The sequence below is a fragment of the Odocoileus virginianus genome, chromosome 13, assembly GCF_023699985.2.
Source record: "Odocoileus virginianus isolate 20LAN1187 ecotype Illinois chromosome 13, Ovbor_1.2, whole genome shotgun sequence".
NCBI classification, from domain to species: domain Eukaryota; kingdom Metazoa; phylum Chordata; class Mammalia; order Artiodactyla; family Cervidae; genus Odocoileus; species Odocoileus virginianus.
In genome coordinates this window covers 18,381,693-18,398,507 of record NC_069686.1, presented here as the reverse complement: position 1 = coordinate 18,398,507, position 16,815 = coordinate 18,381,693, and the positions used below count along the sequence as shown (strand labels likewise).

The following is a 16,815-nucleotide window of genomic DNA, read 5'->3' as shown; positions in this document are numbered from 1 at the left end:
CCATCTGTTTTCAAATGGCTTGACTTCTTAAAAAAGTCAAAACAACAAAGAATCCTTTATTAAAGAGAAGATTTCTCAAAATGATATGTCCAGTCATGTGAAGATTTCTTATGAAAGGACTTAAGTTATTTTCCCAAACCATTTTCAGGGATTGACTGTAATGTCATTCAGAATGTATCACTGAACAGGAATAAAGTTGGGAAAATTCTTTATCTATTTTCATCTTTGTTTTCAAAAACCTAGCCAGATTGGAAGAAAAAGGAATTACTATTTTACATGTTTATAGAAATCCTGATGAAACTTTTAACACTGAACTATATTTTAAATGACTTTAGGTGCCAACTGCAAGCATTTCTGTGGAAGGTAATCCTGCTCTTAATCGTGTAAGATGGACCCATTCTGGAAGAGAGATTGCCGTGGGTGATTCTGAAGGACAGATTGTTATATATGATGTGGGAGAGGTATGGGGCTCGCTGCCTGTAATTTTGACACATCTATTTAGCTTTCATGGAACTATAGTGATGGTATCTTTGTGGTTAAGTCTAGTCTTTGAGGTTGATGAATTGAATAACACATGTGTTTGTAAAGATAAAATTTACTTTTCATTACAGAAGCAACTCTTGAGATTAGTTTCCTTTGTAAATTGAATGTCCTGTGTCCCTATGCAACAAATTTTGAGGGTAGTATATGTCGAAAGTACTTTCCAGCATGCATTGCTGGAAATTAGAAATTCTTCAAGCAGAAGAAATTTAGTTATAGTTGGACTTGGAGGTTTTACAGAATTGACATTGAGATAAGATTTTATTTTCTGTATTCATAGATTTGTTTGGATCAGGTAGCTCAAATAAAAAGTAGTATCTTTTAAGAGCTATCTAATGACTGTGTGAAATGTCATTCTTGACCCCTTGAGCCTTGTTGCAAAGCCATTATGAATGAACCCAACAGGATGAGTTGCAGCCCTCTCATCTTTACTGTTTGGGTTGACTGTGCACAGTGCTCAGGAGTGGTCTCCTCATGTTTTAGCACTGGCTAGTGCCTTAGTCCAGAGAAGGCAATAGCAACCCACTCCAGTATTCTTGCCTGGCAAATCCCATGGACAGAGGAGCCTGGTAGCTGCAGTCCATGGGGTTGCGAAGAGTCGGACACAACTGAGTGACTTCACTTTCACTTTTCACTTTCATGCATTGGAGAAGGAAATGGCAACCCACTCCAGTGTTCTTGCCTGAGAATCCCAGGGACAGCAGAGTCTGGTGGGCTGCCATCTGTGGGATCGCACAGAGTCAAACACGACTGAAGCAACTTAGCAGCAGCAGCAGCAATGCCTTAGTCTGGAGAAGGCAATAGCAACCCACTCCAGTACCCTTGCCTGGCAAATCTCATGGATGGAGGAGCCTTGTAGGTTGCAGTCCATGGGGTCACTAAGAGTCGGACACGACTGAGTGACTTCACTTTCACTTTTCACCTTCATGCATTGGAGAAGGAATTGGCAACCCACTCTAGTGTTCTTGCCTGGAGAATCCCAGGGACGGGGGAGCCTGGTGGGCTGCCGTCTATGGGGTCGCACAGTCGGAGACAACTGAAGCGACTTAGCAGCAGCAGCAGCAGCACCTTAGTCACTCTTTTCTTTTGCTGTGCCTTATGATTCTCCATCCTCTCTGGAAATCCCACAGCCTCTAGCAACTGCATCTGGAGAGAGGTAAATTGGATCATTTAGAGCAGCCAGTTGAATTGTCTGCATAGATGGAATTACTCTGTAGCTGCACCATCCAACATGGTAGCTATCACCCAGATTTGGCTACTGAACACTTAAAATGTGGCTTGAACAATTGAATAACTGAATTTTCAATTTTATTTCATTTTAAGTAATTTAAATGTAAATAGTCACATTTGTCTGGGAGCTACAATACTGGGTATACTGTTCGAGTCTAGAGTCATACAGTAGATTTAAAAGCTGGCACATCCATTTGCCACACTGAATGCTCTGTGCCCTCATATGGCATACTAGATTCCTCCAATATTATAATGACAGCTGTCAAAAATTTTTGGTTATTGAACTACTTCAGTGAGGGAAATATATCACAAGTGTCCTTTCCTCTTTTACTATTGCTGTGTCACTGAATTGGTAAGTAGCAGCATACCTTTTGACGAAAGGTTTAAGATACATCAAGAAAGGTTATCTTATACTCCAAACAAAAATATTTAAACAAGAAACCAGCCTCTTATGAACCATGTTTCAAAAATTACTTCATACTAATGTGCAAGAAGTAAAAATTCTTCCAAGAATTCCTGCTCACCGGAAAATCCATGAGATAGTGCATAGGAGTTATATTTACAGAGCATCATTGTCATTCTCTCTTGCACAGATGCCGATAATAGCAAAATCATTTCTGAGGCTGTCACAACACACTTATCAAACACTATCTTTTGTTTTGAAATGTTATAAATTATTGGTATAGTAGCTATAATTATGGAAGGGACATTCAAGTCAATTATTACTTTTTAATGGAAAAATTATTTGAAAACACTGAAAAGTGGGTAAGATGATCTTTTATTTCACCGTAATAAAGCATTGTATTTCTTTTAACAGCAGATTGCTGTCCCCCGAAATGATGAATGGGCACGGTTTGGCCGAACACTTGCAGAAATTAACGCAAACCGAGCGGATGCAGAGGAGGAAGCAGCTACCCGAATACCTGCTTAGCTCCTGAAGAGAGAATATGTAGCCTTAGTGGATTTGGGGAAGACTCGAAGTAGATCCTAGAACTATTTGCATGCTTCTGTCTGAATGATAATTAAAAGGAAATTTTGTGGATTAAACTATGGATTTAATGTAGCAAGCAAGTCTTACAAAGTCTTTTTTTATATAACATGCATCTTGTTTTGAATTTGTCATTTTTAATACAGCTGATTGACTTTACAGAATGCAGCCTTTTCTGAATTCTTATACACAGGTGTATATTTGGTATTCTTTTGAAGTCTTTTCAGCTTATAACACTATATACAATTGTTTCTAAAGCACAGATTATGGTCTACATATTTTTAAATAACCACAGTTCACTGTTACACTGATAATGTGCTCACTAACCATAATATGTAGGAACATTGTTTATTCTTAGCTATAGCATGAAAACATATATCCAGTTCCATTCTGATATTCTCTTTTTCTTTACAATTCTTGTGATAACTGTCTATAAATAAAAACAAATATGCTTTAACTTTTCAAATTTTCATTTTGATTTACTCCTTGCAATTAAAATTTTATTAAAGTCTCTCTCTTTTATAAGGTATCTTGTCTTCATCTTGCTTTAAGCTCCTGTTGTAAGCAGCTACCTCAAGTCCTGTAAAGCTTTGTGCCTTAAATGACCATACAGTATACTGTAGATCTCCCAGTTCATTATGAGCTGATGTCTAGGTAATCTAAGTGAAAAAATTTCTTCTGGGTTAATTTTTGTTTTACTCCCTTTTTCTTCCCATTTAAGATATACATAGTGTAAAGAATAAACAGAAAGCTGCCTATTGTTTTCGCTAAGTGAGCCCTCTGAGGCTGAAACCTCCTTTGAGAGAAATTGATTTTGTGGTTGTAATAGCCATGAAGGAAAGTGCTCAAATTAAGTTTTTGTCACTGAATCAACTCCACATCTTGAGATCTGTTACAACTTTGTCTATAAGCCTGGAAGTTAAGTGGCAAATATCTAAGAATTTGTGTTGAAATCAACCTGTTTCAGGACTAGAGAAAAGGATTATGCTCAGATGTTGAATTTATTCACTTTAAGTTGTGTAGTTCCTTGATCTAGTTCCTTGACCTTTTGTCCTTCTAAAGTTTAACTACAACATGAACTAAGAAGGAAGAATAGATAGCAGATTTTGAACATTTTTGTTTGGATTGATTTTCTTAATCTAACAAAGATCTGTTGGGAAATAAATTTTCAAGTAATTTATTCTTAACTATGAGTATTGTATACTGTGAGGAATAATTGACCTGGAATATTAACTAGCTCTGGCACTCATGAGAAGTGTGGTTTTGCCAACCAAGTCTTTATATCTGACTTTCTATCTAGGAATTGAGATTAGATGATTTCTAAATTTCCTTCCAGCTCTAAAATTATTGATTGTAATTACTTCAGGCAATTCTCTATTTTTATATATTCAGTTTTCATAAGTTTACACCCCATAATTGCCTATTATATACCAGAGTATTTTTTATATCAGCAGCAAATAAGTTAGCTCATGGTAGTACTGTCTGTGAGCCAAAAATTCTATCTTAGCAGGGTCACACTGTCTTAGTATAGAACTCATATAATCACTAAAATATTTATTGTATTCTTGCCCTCCATTTGTATAAATGAGTACAAAAAGAGAAGACACAATTATGATTAAGGTTGGAAATCACAAGATGTGGCAAATCCAGATGCTCATTGGACTCAAGTTGATGCATCCAATTGTGGAAGAATAAAATTGGTAAGTGTTAGTAAAAAATACTTCTCACCAAAGTGTTCTTGCATTTTGGAAACAACTATCTTTCCCCTACCCCAAAATACAAATGTAGGCCTTTATCTTTGCCCATTTAACTTTTGCCTACGCTTTTAATAACACACAAATTTAATGGGAGGAATTACCTTTTAAAGTTAACTGTGTAAAAGCAAAATAGAAAGTACTGAGGTGTAAATATTGATATGAAATCTTCTGACAGATTAAGCTGCTTAGAAAAGTGTCTCAACTCTTCTGTTTTAGAAATGGAAACCTTACAAGTTTAAAAAAGTATCCACTTACGGAAATTGTGTTTGTTACCAGTTATACTTTTTTCCTGCGTGGGAAACAAGCCATAGCTTTCTGGCTAATTTCTTATCTTGTATTTGTTGTTTGGTTATTTTCTTTTCTAATGAGAAGTTAAGTTGGTTACCTTTGTATAGAGGAAGAATACTCCGTTTTGCAGACAATAATCAGCTTTTAAAGCTCAGAGATAATCGTTTTTTTTAAATAATAACCAAAAAAAAATCTTCCAGTTTATAGATCTAGTTCCCTAGAAAGTTTAGAAAATCTCTAGATATAAAACATTGTTTCAATAATGCTGAGATATTGCATATTGAAGGAATGGATGACTTAAAATTTAGTAGTAAGAAATAAGGCAAAGTAGTGTTAGGAATGATCCTAGTCTTTCAATATTGTAAGAATGTTGATTCATTCTGTTCTGTACTAGTAGTAATAGATTGTAACCTCTACCACTTGAACTACATTGAAAAGAAGGTGTTTGAATGAGTGAATAAAAATCTGGTGTGAAGAATATAATTTTTCATCTTTCCATTCCGTCGAGCATTTGCTTTCATTTTTATTTTTTATAGTTTTATAAGTACTTTTGGCTGCTCTCGGTCTTCATCACGCGCGTTCTCTAGTACGGTAAGCAGGGGCCGCTCCAGTTGCAGTGTGTGGGCTTCGCACTGCAGTGGCTTCTTGTTGCCCAGCGTGGGCTTAGTAGCTGTGGTGCACAGGCCTAGCTGCCCCACAGCATGTGGGGTCTTCCCGGAGCAGGGATCAAACCTGTGTCCCCTGCGTTGGCAGGCAGATTCTTAACCACAGACCCACCAGGCAAGTCCTCAGGCCATGCTTTTTAAACGTCTTTCCCACAGCCCCGGTATTTCAGCATTGTCATTGTGACATGTTACAATTAGAAAAAACTGTACAGTTAAGTACACTGTAGAGAACAGAGCTTCAGGTACAACTCCAGCTAGCTGCTCGGTGGCTGTGAGAACCAAGTTACTTCAAACGTAACACCGTACCCAGTGTGGTAGTATCATGCCTGAATCTTGGGCTTACAGCTAAAAAGCTATAGCTTTGCCCTGTTTGATGATTTAGTTATGGGATTCCCATTGAGGTCCAGCCCCTCTGCCAAGCTAGAGGCAAGAAAGGAGTTCTTGCTTTCCTGCTATTATCTTGCTGATTGCTAGGCAACTAGGGACCTTACAGGTTTGGGGAAAATACCTGGGAATCTTATTTTTTATTCATTTAAAAAACGTGCTGAAGAAATTATTTAGTGCTTCCCAGCTGGCACCAGTGGTAAAGAACCTGCCTACAAAATGCAGATGTGAGAGATGCAGGGTCGATCCCTGAGTCAGAAAGATCCTCTGGAGGAGGGCATGACAATCCACTCTGGTATTCTTGCCTGGAGAATCCCATGGACAGAGGAGCCTGGCGGGCTACAGTACATGGGGTTGCAAAGAGTTCAGACATGACTGAAGTAACTTAGGAGCAGCAGGAAATTATTTACTTAGAGATCTGGTTTATAGACTGGGGGTCTCTAGTGCTACCCAAGAAGAGGAAATTTGCCCCAAAGGCAAGAAGGGAGCAGCATGTTTATGATTTCTTTTGAAGAAGAGGATTACAATTAACATTCTTTTAACTAATCAATTTTAATGCTCTAAGAAGGTAATAATTTGCTTGCATTTAATATATGGTATTATAATTTTTAAATCCTTTTCACATAAAAGAAACATTTTAGGAAAAGATCCTATATCCTAGCCAGAATGCCAACTGGAAGGCTTTGAATAGTCATCATATTGTAATCCTTTTTTCAATAGGCCAGTGCTCTCAGACCTTTTGTTGAAATTCAGATGTACAGATTCTCTTTCTGCCTACCATGTTCACAATCCCCAAACTTCTTAAAAGTTAAAATGCATTTCTGGTATTTAAGTTTTCAAAATGTAGCTTCCGGCCACTGATAGTTTGAACATAGCCAATCAGCAATCTTTTACAAACTTTTCTAAAATTACAGTATTTTGTGTTGTTAGTTTCATAGCAGGAATCTCAGTTTCAGCTTCTTAATATTCCATTACCAGTTCCCAGTCAGAGGATGGAACAGCTTGCACTCAGGTAAGCTTTCAGAAAGGTCTGTTTCACTTTGTGAGGTCATTTATTCAGGTCCGTGGTAATGTATTATCCCGCCTGTCTTGTAGTGTACTTGATTTGATCAGAGAGCTGTGGGGCAGTGATTGTGTAGGGTGAAGAACACACCTACGTGGTGCTGAACATGCTGAGACATGACTGTGTGACTCTGGAAATCAGTGTACCACCAGCAAGGCTTTGATGGCGAGCCATTTTATCTTTGTGAATTTTGGTACTAGATTTTTAAAAAAACTTTTTATGAACAAATAGAAATGCTTTGGAACAGAATCTTTTATACTTAAGGGTGGCTTGGTATAAGGAAAAAAAGAATACTGGTCTCAAAGTCCCAAGTTCTATTTTTGATGCTTCCCATTGCCAGTAATATCACCTGGGTAAAGGATCAGTATTGTCATCTGTTAAGTGATGGAAATTTTTGCCTTCTGTGAAGGTTATGTGAGATACTATGTATGTGAAGACTTGTAAATTATGAAGTACCATACAAATAATGGATTGTTTTTTTAAAGAATATAAGAATGGAGAGAGATTATTTTATGTAGCCATCTGGGTAATATAACAAAAGCTAATCTATGGATTGGGTGGCTTGGTATTGAAAAATTTTTTTAATTCTAAGAAATCACATCACAATTTGAACCGTCAGATGTTTAAGAATATCAGTGAACTGAGGGAGAAATATTTATTGTCCTTAATGATACTTTTCCTAGGAGTACTTTCTCTTACTGCATTCTACGGTAAAATTACAAATTATGCTAGTAGGAAAAAGAGACCCACTCAATTTCTAGTCAATATGTAGCTCTTGCTCTTATGTTAGTTTCATATGTGGATTGCAATAGCTGGAGCCTTAGAAGAGATGAAACGCCTTTTTCAAATCAATGAGAAAACAAATGTGATCCAGCTACTCCTGGAGTCAATCACGCCCACAAAAATCTGGGGTACAGTAGTTACTCAACTGTTACAACTTATGTATGAAGAACCCATCCCTCCGTAGGGTCAGTCCCCTTGGAAATAACATGGGCTTATTGTAGGAAGATGGTCACTAGAAAGAGGAGCTTCAGTCTTGAAGAACCTGTGTGTGGTTGCCAGGCTTAGAGGAAGCCCTAAAATTAGTCTTGCAGGAATTGCTTTTGTCTAACTCATTAGCAGATCTGTGCTGTCACATTATAGCCAAGTTATGATTTCCAGAAATAAGTCAAAACCTGACTTGATAACAAATACTTGGTAAAATAACTATGCCCTTCCTGATGGGCCCCACTTCCAATAATGTTTGATACAATCAATGAATTTGTCAGTACACTGAAGGTCATTAGATGGTTTTGGAGGATGCTTCATCTTCCAAAGGCAGAAGAAATGGCCTTAGCTCTTCTGAAACTCAGGAGCTTAAGTACAATTTGTGTTGACTGAGTAAAAGGACTTGTATATTTTGTGCTGAAAAATCAGATAAAGGAGTATAGTGTGATTCTTCATGGAAGACTATCCCCTGGGTTTTCCTGCTCCTTATTTTATTATTTATTTATTTATTTATTTTTTAAATCATTTATTTTTTTTTATTGTTTATATATTTTTTTCTCATTTATTTTTATTAGTTGGAGGCTAATTACTTCACAACATTTCAGTGGGTTTTGTCATACATTGACATGAATCAGCCATGGAGTTACATGTATTCCCCATCCTGATCCCCCCTCCCACCTCCCTTCTCCACCCAATTCCTCTGAGTCTTCCCAGTGCACCAGGCCTAAGCACTTGTCTCATGTATCCCACCTGGGCTGGTGATCTGTTTCACTATAGATAATATACATGCTGTTCTTTCGAAACATCCCACCCTTGCCTTCTCCCACAGAGTCCAAAAGTCTGTTCTGTACATCTGTGTGTCTTTTTCTGTTTGGCATATAGGGTTATCGTTACCATCTTTCTAAATTCCATATATATGTGTTAGTATGCTGTAATGTTCTTTATCTTTCTGGCTTCACTCTGTATAATGGGCTCTAGTTTCATCCATCTCATTAGAACTGATTCAAACGAATTCTTTTTAATGGCTGAGTAATATTCCATGGTGTATGTGTACCACAGCTTCCTTATCCATTCGTCTGCTGATGGGCATCATCCTCCTTATTTTAGGCAAGTCTTTCATTTCTCTAGACCACCATCCTCTGTTGCAAAATGGATGCTGCTGTAATATCAGTGTTATATGAGAATAACTAGAATAATACATCCACATAGATCAGAAGCCCTAAAAGGCTAATTATCAAAAATATTGTGCTTTAGTTTGAATTATATCAATTGAGAGGAAACTAAATCCTAATGTTTGGTTGGTAAACCCCTTCAAAAATGAGGGTCCTGAGATTTGTGTTTCTAGTTCAAAGTGTCTTAGTGTCAACTTGTGTTGAAACTCAGTTAACTATACATTTGAGCAAATGTCTTCATCTATTTCCTCATCTCCCACTTCACAGGGCTGTGTAAAAATGAAGCACTGTACAAATAAGAAGCATGTTATAATGGGAGGTGATGATAACGTCCAACAGTTTTACTACCTGCTCTTCAATAGCTCCCACAAATTTGTAGGTTCCTAATCTCTTGGCTATTAAAGGTTAAAAACAAGCTTTTAGAAATTCAGAGATCTCGACCAACACCTCTGCTTTACCACAAAGGGCTTTCTGGCTTGACCAGTTAGGATTACAGTCTAATCCTATTTTAGCTCCCTTCCCCCCAACTTGCTCTACTGAGAAAGACCACAAAACCTGTATGAAATAAGTTTCAAAGAAATAGAATTGGAAAGATCAGTAGTACAAAGATCTTGTACTAACACTTTATACTTAGTGGAAGTATATGTCTGTTTCCAAAGTTTGTTTTCTCTGCTTTGTAAACTCTGGTCTTAATATATTCTGACCATGTATTAATAACTGGTAGCATTTATTGAGCATTTGCTACATGATTCTCAGACACACACATTCTCATTTATCTAAGCTCCCCTATACTGTGGGAACTACTGTTATTACTAACTTAAAAAACAAACTAATTTGGACAATTTGTGGTGCAAATACTTCCACCATGGCCAACAGCAAACTAGCAGTGATGTCACTGAACGTGGAGTTGGGAAAATAAACATGTGATGCGCTCTCCCTGAGCTGGTGCAAGCCACATCCAGCATGTTGTCATTGTGCTTGGGGACATTAACTGACTCACAATCTAGGAACTAAACCCAAGCATCCTTATTACAGAGTTGTGTACTTAACCACTATACCACACTGCCTTTATGATCTCAGGCTACCAACAAATCAGTTTTTTATTCAGATAAGCTTGCACAGTGGCACAGGCATAAAAGGACCGTGAAGTAACTTTGTAACAGAGGAACTGGGATTAGTCTTCTGGCTTCAAGGAACCTATAAAGATATGTTAGAACTTTCTATTGTCCTGGTTAACTCAACCTTCAGGAAGAAACAGATTAGATATGGGGATGTAGATGTCCACTGGCTGAAGATGGTGGTAGCTCTTCAGTAGCTGACTTACCTACAACTGATTAGGACTCCCTTGACAGCTCTTATAAGGACGACTCTGCCTGAAATCTATTTAGCAATCACTGCCTTTCTCTTTCTTAGATCCTCCGCCTAATATCTGCAGGGCCTGAGGAAACAGGTCAAAATATTTTGATGTTATAAAATCAACTAACGAGCTATTATGTTCACTCAACATGCACATGCAGCTTGGATTTTAGAATTTTCTGATTTCTCAGAATTCCAGAGGTGATGGCCAGGGGAGAGCCAGCCCACAGCCCATTCCTTTCCTCTCCACCATTCAATCTCTCAATAGCCGCTAAGGAACATTTGTGGGTTCTTTAGCCTACATGCCTAAGTTTTGTCCCCCTGCAAAGAGCCACCTCTTGACCACCTTTATTGTAAGGCTACATTTTGGGGAAAATGGGCCTGGAAGCTGAGCTGTTTAGAGTCCCAGGTACCTTAAACATGACCTAGATTGAAATGAAATGGGCTCCAGGTGGTCATATCCTATTGGCCCTGCAGATGGGGGATACAGCTATATTAAGCCCTAGGCATAGAATTCTTGATTTAAGAGGCCCTCTCAAATGAGGCAGCTAAGGGTAGTGCTGGGCCTTTTCCTGAAGTCAATAGGGTACACTTTTTAACATTTTTACTGAGGCATATAGTAAACTATATAACATTGCGTAAGTTTAAGGGGCACAGTGGCTGCCCTGGTGGCTCAGGCGGTAAAGAATCCACGTGCAGTGCAGGAGGCCAGGGTGCAGTGTGTTGATTTGACATGTTTATATCTTGCTTTATATAAGGGATAGAGTGATAGAGGTTTGGCATTAGCTGCATGTTGTCTAAGTCGTTTGGTGTCTATATTTTGGCTGTTAATTGCTTGATATATGCTTTGCAGACACTGCCTCCCGTTCCACGTGCGGCTTTTTTTTTTCTTTCTTTCTGTGCAGAAGCTTTTTAGTGTGTGGCCCTCCGTATCAAGGAGCTTCTTTATGTCTTCTTCTAGGAGCTTTATGGGGTCAAGTCTTATGTTTAAGTCTTTAATCCATTTCAAGTTAATTTTTGTGAGTGATGTAAGATAGGGGTGTCATTTTTCTGCATGTGGTTATCCAGTTTTCCCAGCGCCATTTATTGAAGAGACTGTCCTTTCCCCATTGAGTGTTGTCGGCTCCCTTATCAAACATGAGTTCATTTTGTATGCAGCGGGTTATTTCTGTTCTGTTCTATTGATCTGTGTGTGTTACGCTAGCAACATGCTATTTTAATTACTATAGCTTTGTTTTTTTTGTTTGTTTGTTTGAAATGAAGAAGTGTAATTCTTGTGGCTTTTTTCTTTCTCAGGATTGCTTTCGATATTTGGGGTCTTTTTTAAATCTCATATTAATGTTAGGATTATTTTTTTCTATTCCTGTGAAAAATGCCATGGAAATTTTGATAGGGATCACATTGACTCTATAGATGGCTTTAGGTAATATGGACATTTTAGCAATATTAATTCTTCCAGTTTGTGAACACAGGATATCTTTCCATTTGTTTGTGACTTCTTCAGTTTTTTTTCATCAAGGTCTTATAGTTTTCATTGTACAGATGTTTCACTTCCTTGGCTAAATTTATTCCTAAATGTTTTATTGTTTTGATGCCATTGTAAATGGGGTAGTTTTTTTTTCTTTTCAGATATTTTGTTATTGGTATTATGTAAATGTGGGGCTTCCCAGGTGGCTCGGTGGTAAAGAATCTGCCTGCCAGTGCAGGAGATGCAGGTTTGATTCCTGGGTTGAGAAGATCCCCTGGAGAAGGAAATGGCAACCCACTCCAGTATTCTTGGCTGAAAATTCTATGGAGGAGCCTGGCAGGCTACAATCCACGGGGTCACAGAGTCAGACATGACTGAGCATGCATGCATGCAAATATAAATGCAACTGATTCTGTATATTGATTTTATATTCATACCTTTTACCAATGTGTTGTATACTTTCCCATTTTCATGTCACTGACTAGCATCTTTTCATTCCAGCTTTGAAGAACTCCTTTCAGTGTTTCTTGCAAAGCAAGTCTAGTGGATTCCCTCAGCTTTTGTTTTTCTGGGAAAGTATTTCTCCTTCATATCTCAGGGGTAAGTTTGTCAGATAAAGTATTCCTGGCTGGCAGGTTTTCTTTCAATGAACACTTTGAATATGTTATTCCACTCTCTTCTGACCTGTAGGGTTTCTGCTGAGAAATTTGCTTATAGCCTAATGGTGGTTCCTTTGTAAGTTATATAATCTTTTTATTCCTGACTACTTTCAAAATTCTCTGATTTTTTGACAGTTTCATTATAATGTGTCTTAAAGGAGGTCTTTCTGCATTGAGATCACAGGTTGACCTGTTATCTTCAAGAATTTGGATATCCAAATCTCTCCTCAGGTTTCTGTTCAGCTGTTATTTCTTTGAAAAAATTTTCTGCCCCCTTCTCCCTCTCTACTCTTTCTGGAACACTGATTATTCATACATTTATTCTTTAGATGGAATCTCATAGATAACATTGACCTTCTTTACTCTTTTTCACTCATTTTTCCTTTTTCTGCTCTTATTTCAAAATTCCTGTCTTCCAGGTCATGTATCCTGTCTTCCATTTGCTTCACTGTGCTATAGATGCTATCACATTTTTCATTTCCTTCATTGCATTTCTTCAGCTCCAGAATTATTTTTTATAATATCTATTCCTTGGGTAAACATCTCATCTTGTTCATGTATGTTTTTCCCTGATAAAATTGAATTATCTTGGTTTTTTTTGTAATTCTTTGAATTTCTTCAAAATAGTTGTTCTGAATTATCAGCTAGATCACAGAACACCATACCTATGAGCTCAGTTATTGGAAAATTATTCTTTTGGTGATGACGTGATTACTTGATTTTCCATGTTCTTTGTAGTCTGCCATTGCTGCTTTCACATCCGAAATACCTGACATGTTAATTAAATCTTTACTGGTTGGCTTCAGATGGGGTATACTGTTCTTTGTGGCTGTTATATGTGGAGATTTCTTTGCCTTTGTATAGGAATACCTACTGCACTCTTTTTGCTCCCTCTTGTGGCAGAATTCTTAAGCTTTTATGTCATCTCTGGTTCTTACCACTGTGCTCACTGGCCGCAGGAAATCTCTTGCTTTCCAGAAGATGGCGCTATAGCTCTAGTTTGTGGTTGCTCTCTTGCCCACCAATCCTGGTGTATTTTTCTGAGTGTTCATTTGGCTTATTCTCGTAGCTGCACCCCAAAAGTGCATAAGGACCTGGCCACAGAGTAGGGGAGACAGGAGTCTAGCACCTAGGGCATTAGGGATGCCTGTGGGTCCAGTAGGGTGATCCTTGGGTGAGGCATTCCCTGGGGATTGTGAGTAGGCTTCCTGCTAAAGTCTTAAAACACTGTCAGCAGAAACTGCATTCCTGTAATGCCTTTTGATATTCTTATCGGCCTCTTTCCTGATAACCCCCTAGTCATAGAGGTCCTGCCTCAGTACTTTGGGTACTGTTGGAGAGAAACTGGTTTCTCCAACTGTGTCCTACATTACTGGGGTAGCTGGGCGCACACTCATTACTCCCCTTTTTTCCAACAGAGGTTGCCAGAGGTTCCAACAGAGGTTACTGGATAGTTCAGCCCCTTGCAGTGTTGCTTGGAGGTGGGGGAACAGCAAAGGGAAAGTTCCTCTTAACAGTCATCCAAACTTGGTGGGGGAAGGTTGTTTGATTTTCCTTTTCTAATGGTGGGCTGGAATCTCTCCTTTGGAAGTCAGAATTTCTACAGGATTTCTGCTAACATTATATCTGTGAAGGTCAGCACTCTGCAGGGTTTTTTTCTGACTGGGAAAAAAGGGTTTGGGAGAGTTTTGCTTGTTCCACAGCCTGTTACTGCATTAACACGTTGGGGAGATTCCTCCCGGGTCCCCTGACATATGGTTCTTGTTTTCACAGTAGTGCTATTGTTTGTGGATGGATGTCTAATTCATTGTTTAAAAAGGAGGGACAAAAAGGAATGTTTTACCCCACCATGATGCTGACCAACTGAGTAGTTTTTAAGATCTATTGTCTCTTTCAGTGCAAATAAAATAGGTTATTACTGAATACTATTTTGTGACCCCTAAGAGTATCACTACTAGGATGTGCTTTTGAGTATCTGTAGGTTCATCACAAAGTTGTGCATACTAGGAACAGAGAAAAGAGCTGGTATTTCAATAATTCCTTGTACATAATACTTTCTGTGAATGGCTAATAGTACAGCACATTTTCTAACTATAGGACCAGCTCAGGAGCCACTGCAGTACTAGTTCTTTTCAAGAAAATTAACTGGAGCAAAAGGAGCACTACAAAAATTAGTTGTTACATAAATTAACATGGTAGTAGTGAACCTGGATGAAGGTGGCAGGTGGAACAGAAGCATCTACTCTCTCAACCCTAAATTCCGTAAGGTGCTAGAGTAGAAGAAAAATAAGAAATATGCTATAGCACTGAAAATGAGAGGGCTAGCAATGGAACTGAAATTGTGAGGAATGCCAAAAAGAGAACAGATGGGATTAAGGCTATAGGCAAATAAAATGAGAGAAAATCACAACACTAAACAGATAGAGGAATGGGCTGGAGCCCAGAATCAATAGATACAAAAAGTGGGAGAGTGCCCATGGATACTGGGCAGGGTGGTTCATTAGGGAGCTGACTGAGAATAGCTAGACCAGTCCCATCCCCCAGCCATGGGCCAAGTTGGGTATTGATGGGGTGTCTACACCCAGCCTATACCCTAACAGTGGGTGAAGCCACTGGAACTGGAGAAGCAGGACACTGCCTCATACTTGCTTATCCTCAAGAGGAAAAAAAGCCTATATCCGGAATCCAACTACTGATATATCCTTGCCTGGAAGCACAACCCACCTATCCCATCACTGGCTCTGATAAACAGAACAACATCCACAAAAAGAGGCTCTCAATCAGCAACTAAATGAGCAACTAAATTACAACTATGAATCACCAAAATACTTCAAGAAAGGCCTAAAGAACAACTTGAAAAAAAAAATCCACAGAAGGAAGAAGATAAGTGATTCCATATTCCAAGGGCAGAGAAGATATCATAGGCATTAAATAAAGACTAAATAGTAGAGGGGTAGAGCTTTAGAACAAAGCTGTGAGCAGGATGACCATAAGCCAAGACTCTCATTACTCAACCTAGAAGTATAGATGGAGAAAATATCAAGGAAAGCTAAAAGATACAGGTTCAAATATTCCAATATATAACTAGACAGGAGATAAAAGTATGTAGAGAGACAGAGTAGAGCAGATTTAGGCATGGGGGTGGTCTGAAAAGTCTTAGGATAAAAGGGTTCATCCCTACACTGCACAGAACCAGATGAATTTTTAAAAGGCAAAATTTCAAAATAACCATGATTAACAAGTCCTAAAAGCTGCTAGCTGCCAAAAAACATGTTATGTACAAGTTAATACTACTATCATCGGGCTTCTCTTTGACAATAATGTATGAGAAAGGAACTTACTTTGAACCAAGAATCCTAGACTTCCAGTTTCCAGTCCTGCATGTGACCAGCTTATACACTGCTAGTCCCTCATAAAAGGAGGTAAAAAGCTTACTGAAAATAACTCCTCCTAGATCCATCAGGGAAGTAAGGTCACAGGGCAAAGCACTGTCTCCAGAATTAGACTGACAGGCACATACGGAAGATCATAACATATTGTAGCAGTAACCTCTTTAGAAACAAATGCCAGAGTAAGGAAACCTGAACCATAATAGACAAATCATTGGCGAGTCAGTGTGGATAACTCTAAGTTAAAACACCAGGGGAACCCAATCATGCAGTGGGTAGGATGGGGACACTTGTGTTTTACCTCCTCAGTGTCTACCAGTTTCTCACAGCGAATATATGAGAATAATCCCAGTATGTTTCCAGGAAGAGGAAAGGAACTATTCTGAAATACATGAGAGCATTTTGCTTAACAGTCTACCCTCTGAGAAACTATTTGAACAAAGCCAAACTGACCTGGGAGGACAGAAGTACCCAACTCCCACTCTAGCCATCATGTCCCACCTAAGTGTGGTGGACTGGGGAACTGAGAAACACATCTAGTTCAGTCCAGAGGCATCAGTCAGACTGTTTGCGACTCCATGGACTGCAGCATGCCAGGCTTCCCTGTCCATTACCAGCTCCTGGAGGTTGGCTCAAAACTCCCTGTCCATCAAGTCAGTGATGCCATCCAACCATCTCATCCTCTTGACATCCCCTTCTCCTGCCTTCAATCTTCCCCAGCATCCGGGTCTTTTCCAATGAGTCAGCTCTTCACATCAGGTGGCCAAAGTATTTGAGCTTCAGCTTCAGCATCAGTCCTTCCAATGAATATTCAGAACTGATTTCCTTTAGGCTTGACTGGTTTGATCTCCTTGCTGTCCAAGGGACTC

The 16,815-nt window shown here is 38.7% G+C and overlaps 1 protein-coding gene across 12 annotated transcripts in view; it reads left to right on the top strand.

Annotated features, from left to right (window-relative positions):
* Positions 1 to 3,224, top strand: part of DYNC1I2 (dynein cytoplasmic 1 intermediate chain 2) — a 53,532-nt gene extending 50,308 nt beyond the window's left edge. For 7 of the 12 annotated variants that reach the window (XM_070476024.1, XM_070476028.1, XM_070476030.1 and 4 more), the window contains 2 exons: positions 336 to 461; positions 2,588 to 3,224. In XM_070476024.1, the coding sequence (XP_070332125.1) occupies positions 336 to 461; positions 2,588 to 2,701 (240 nt within the window). In that variant the 3' untranslated portion in view covers positions 2,702 to 3,224. The remainder of the gene's footprint in view (positions 1 to 335; positions 462 to 2,587) is intronic. The other 5 variants (XM_070476027.1, XM_070476031.1, XM_070476036.1 and 2 more) reach the window with 1 other exon arrangement.
* Positions 3,225 to 16,815: the final 13,591 nt, after the last annotated feature.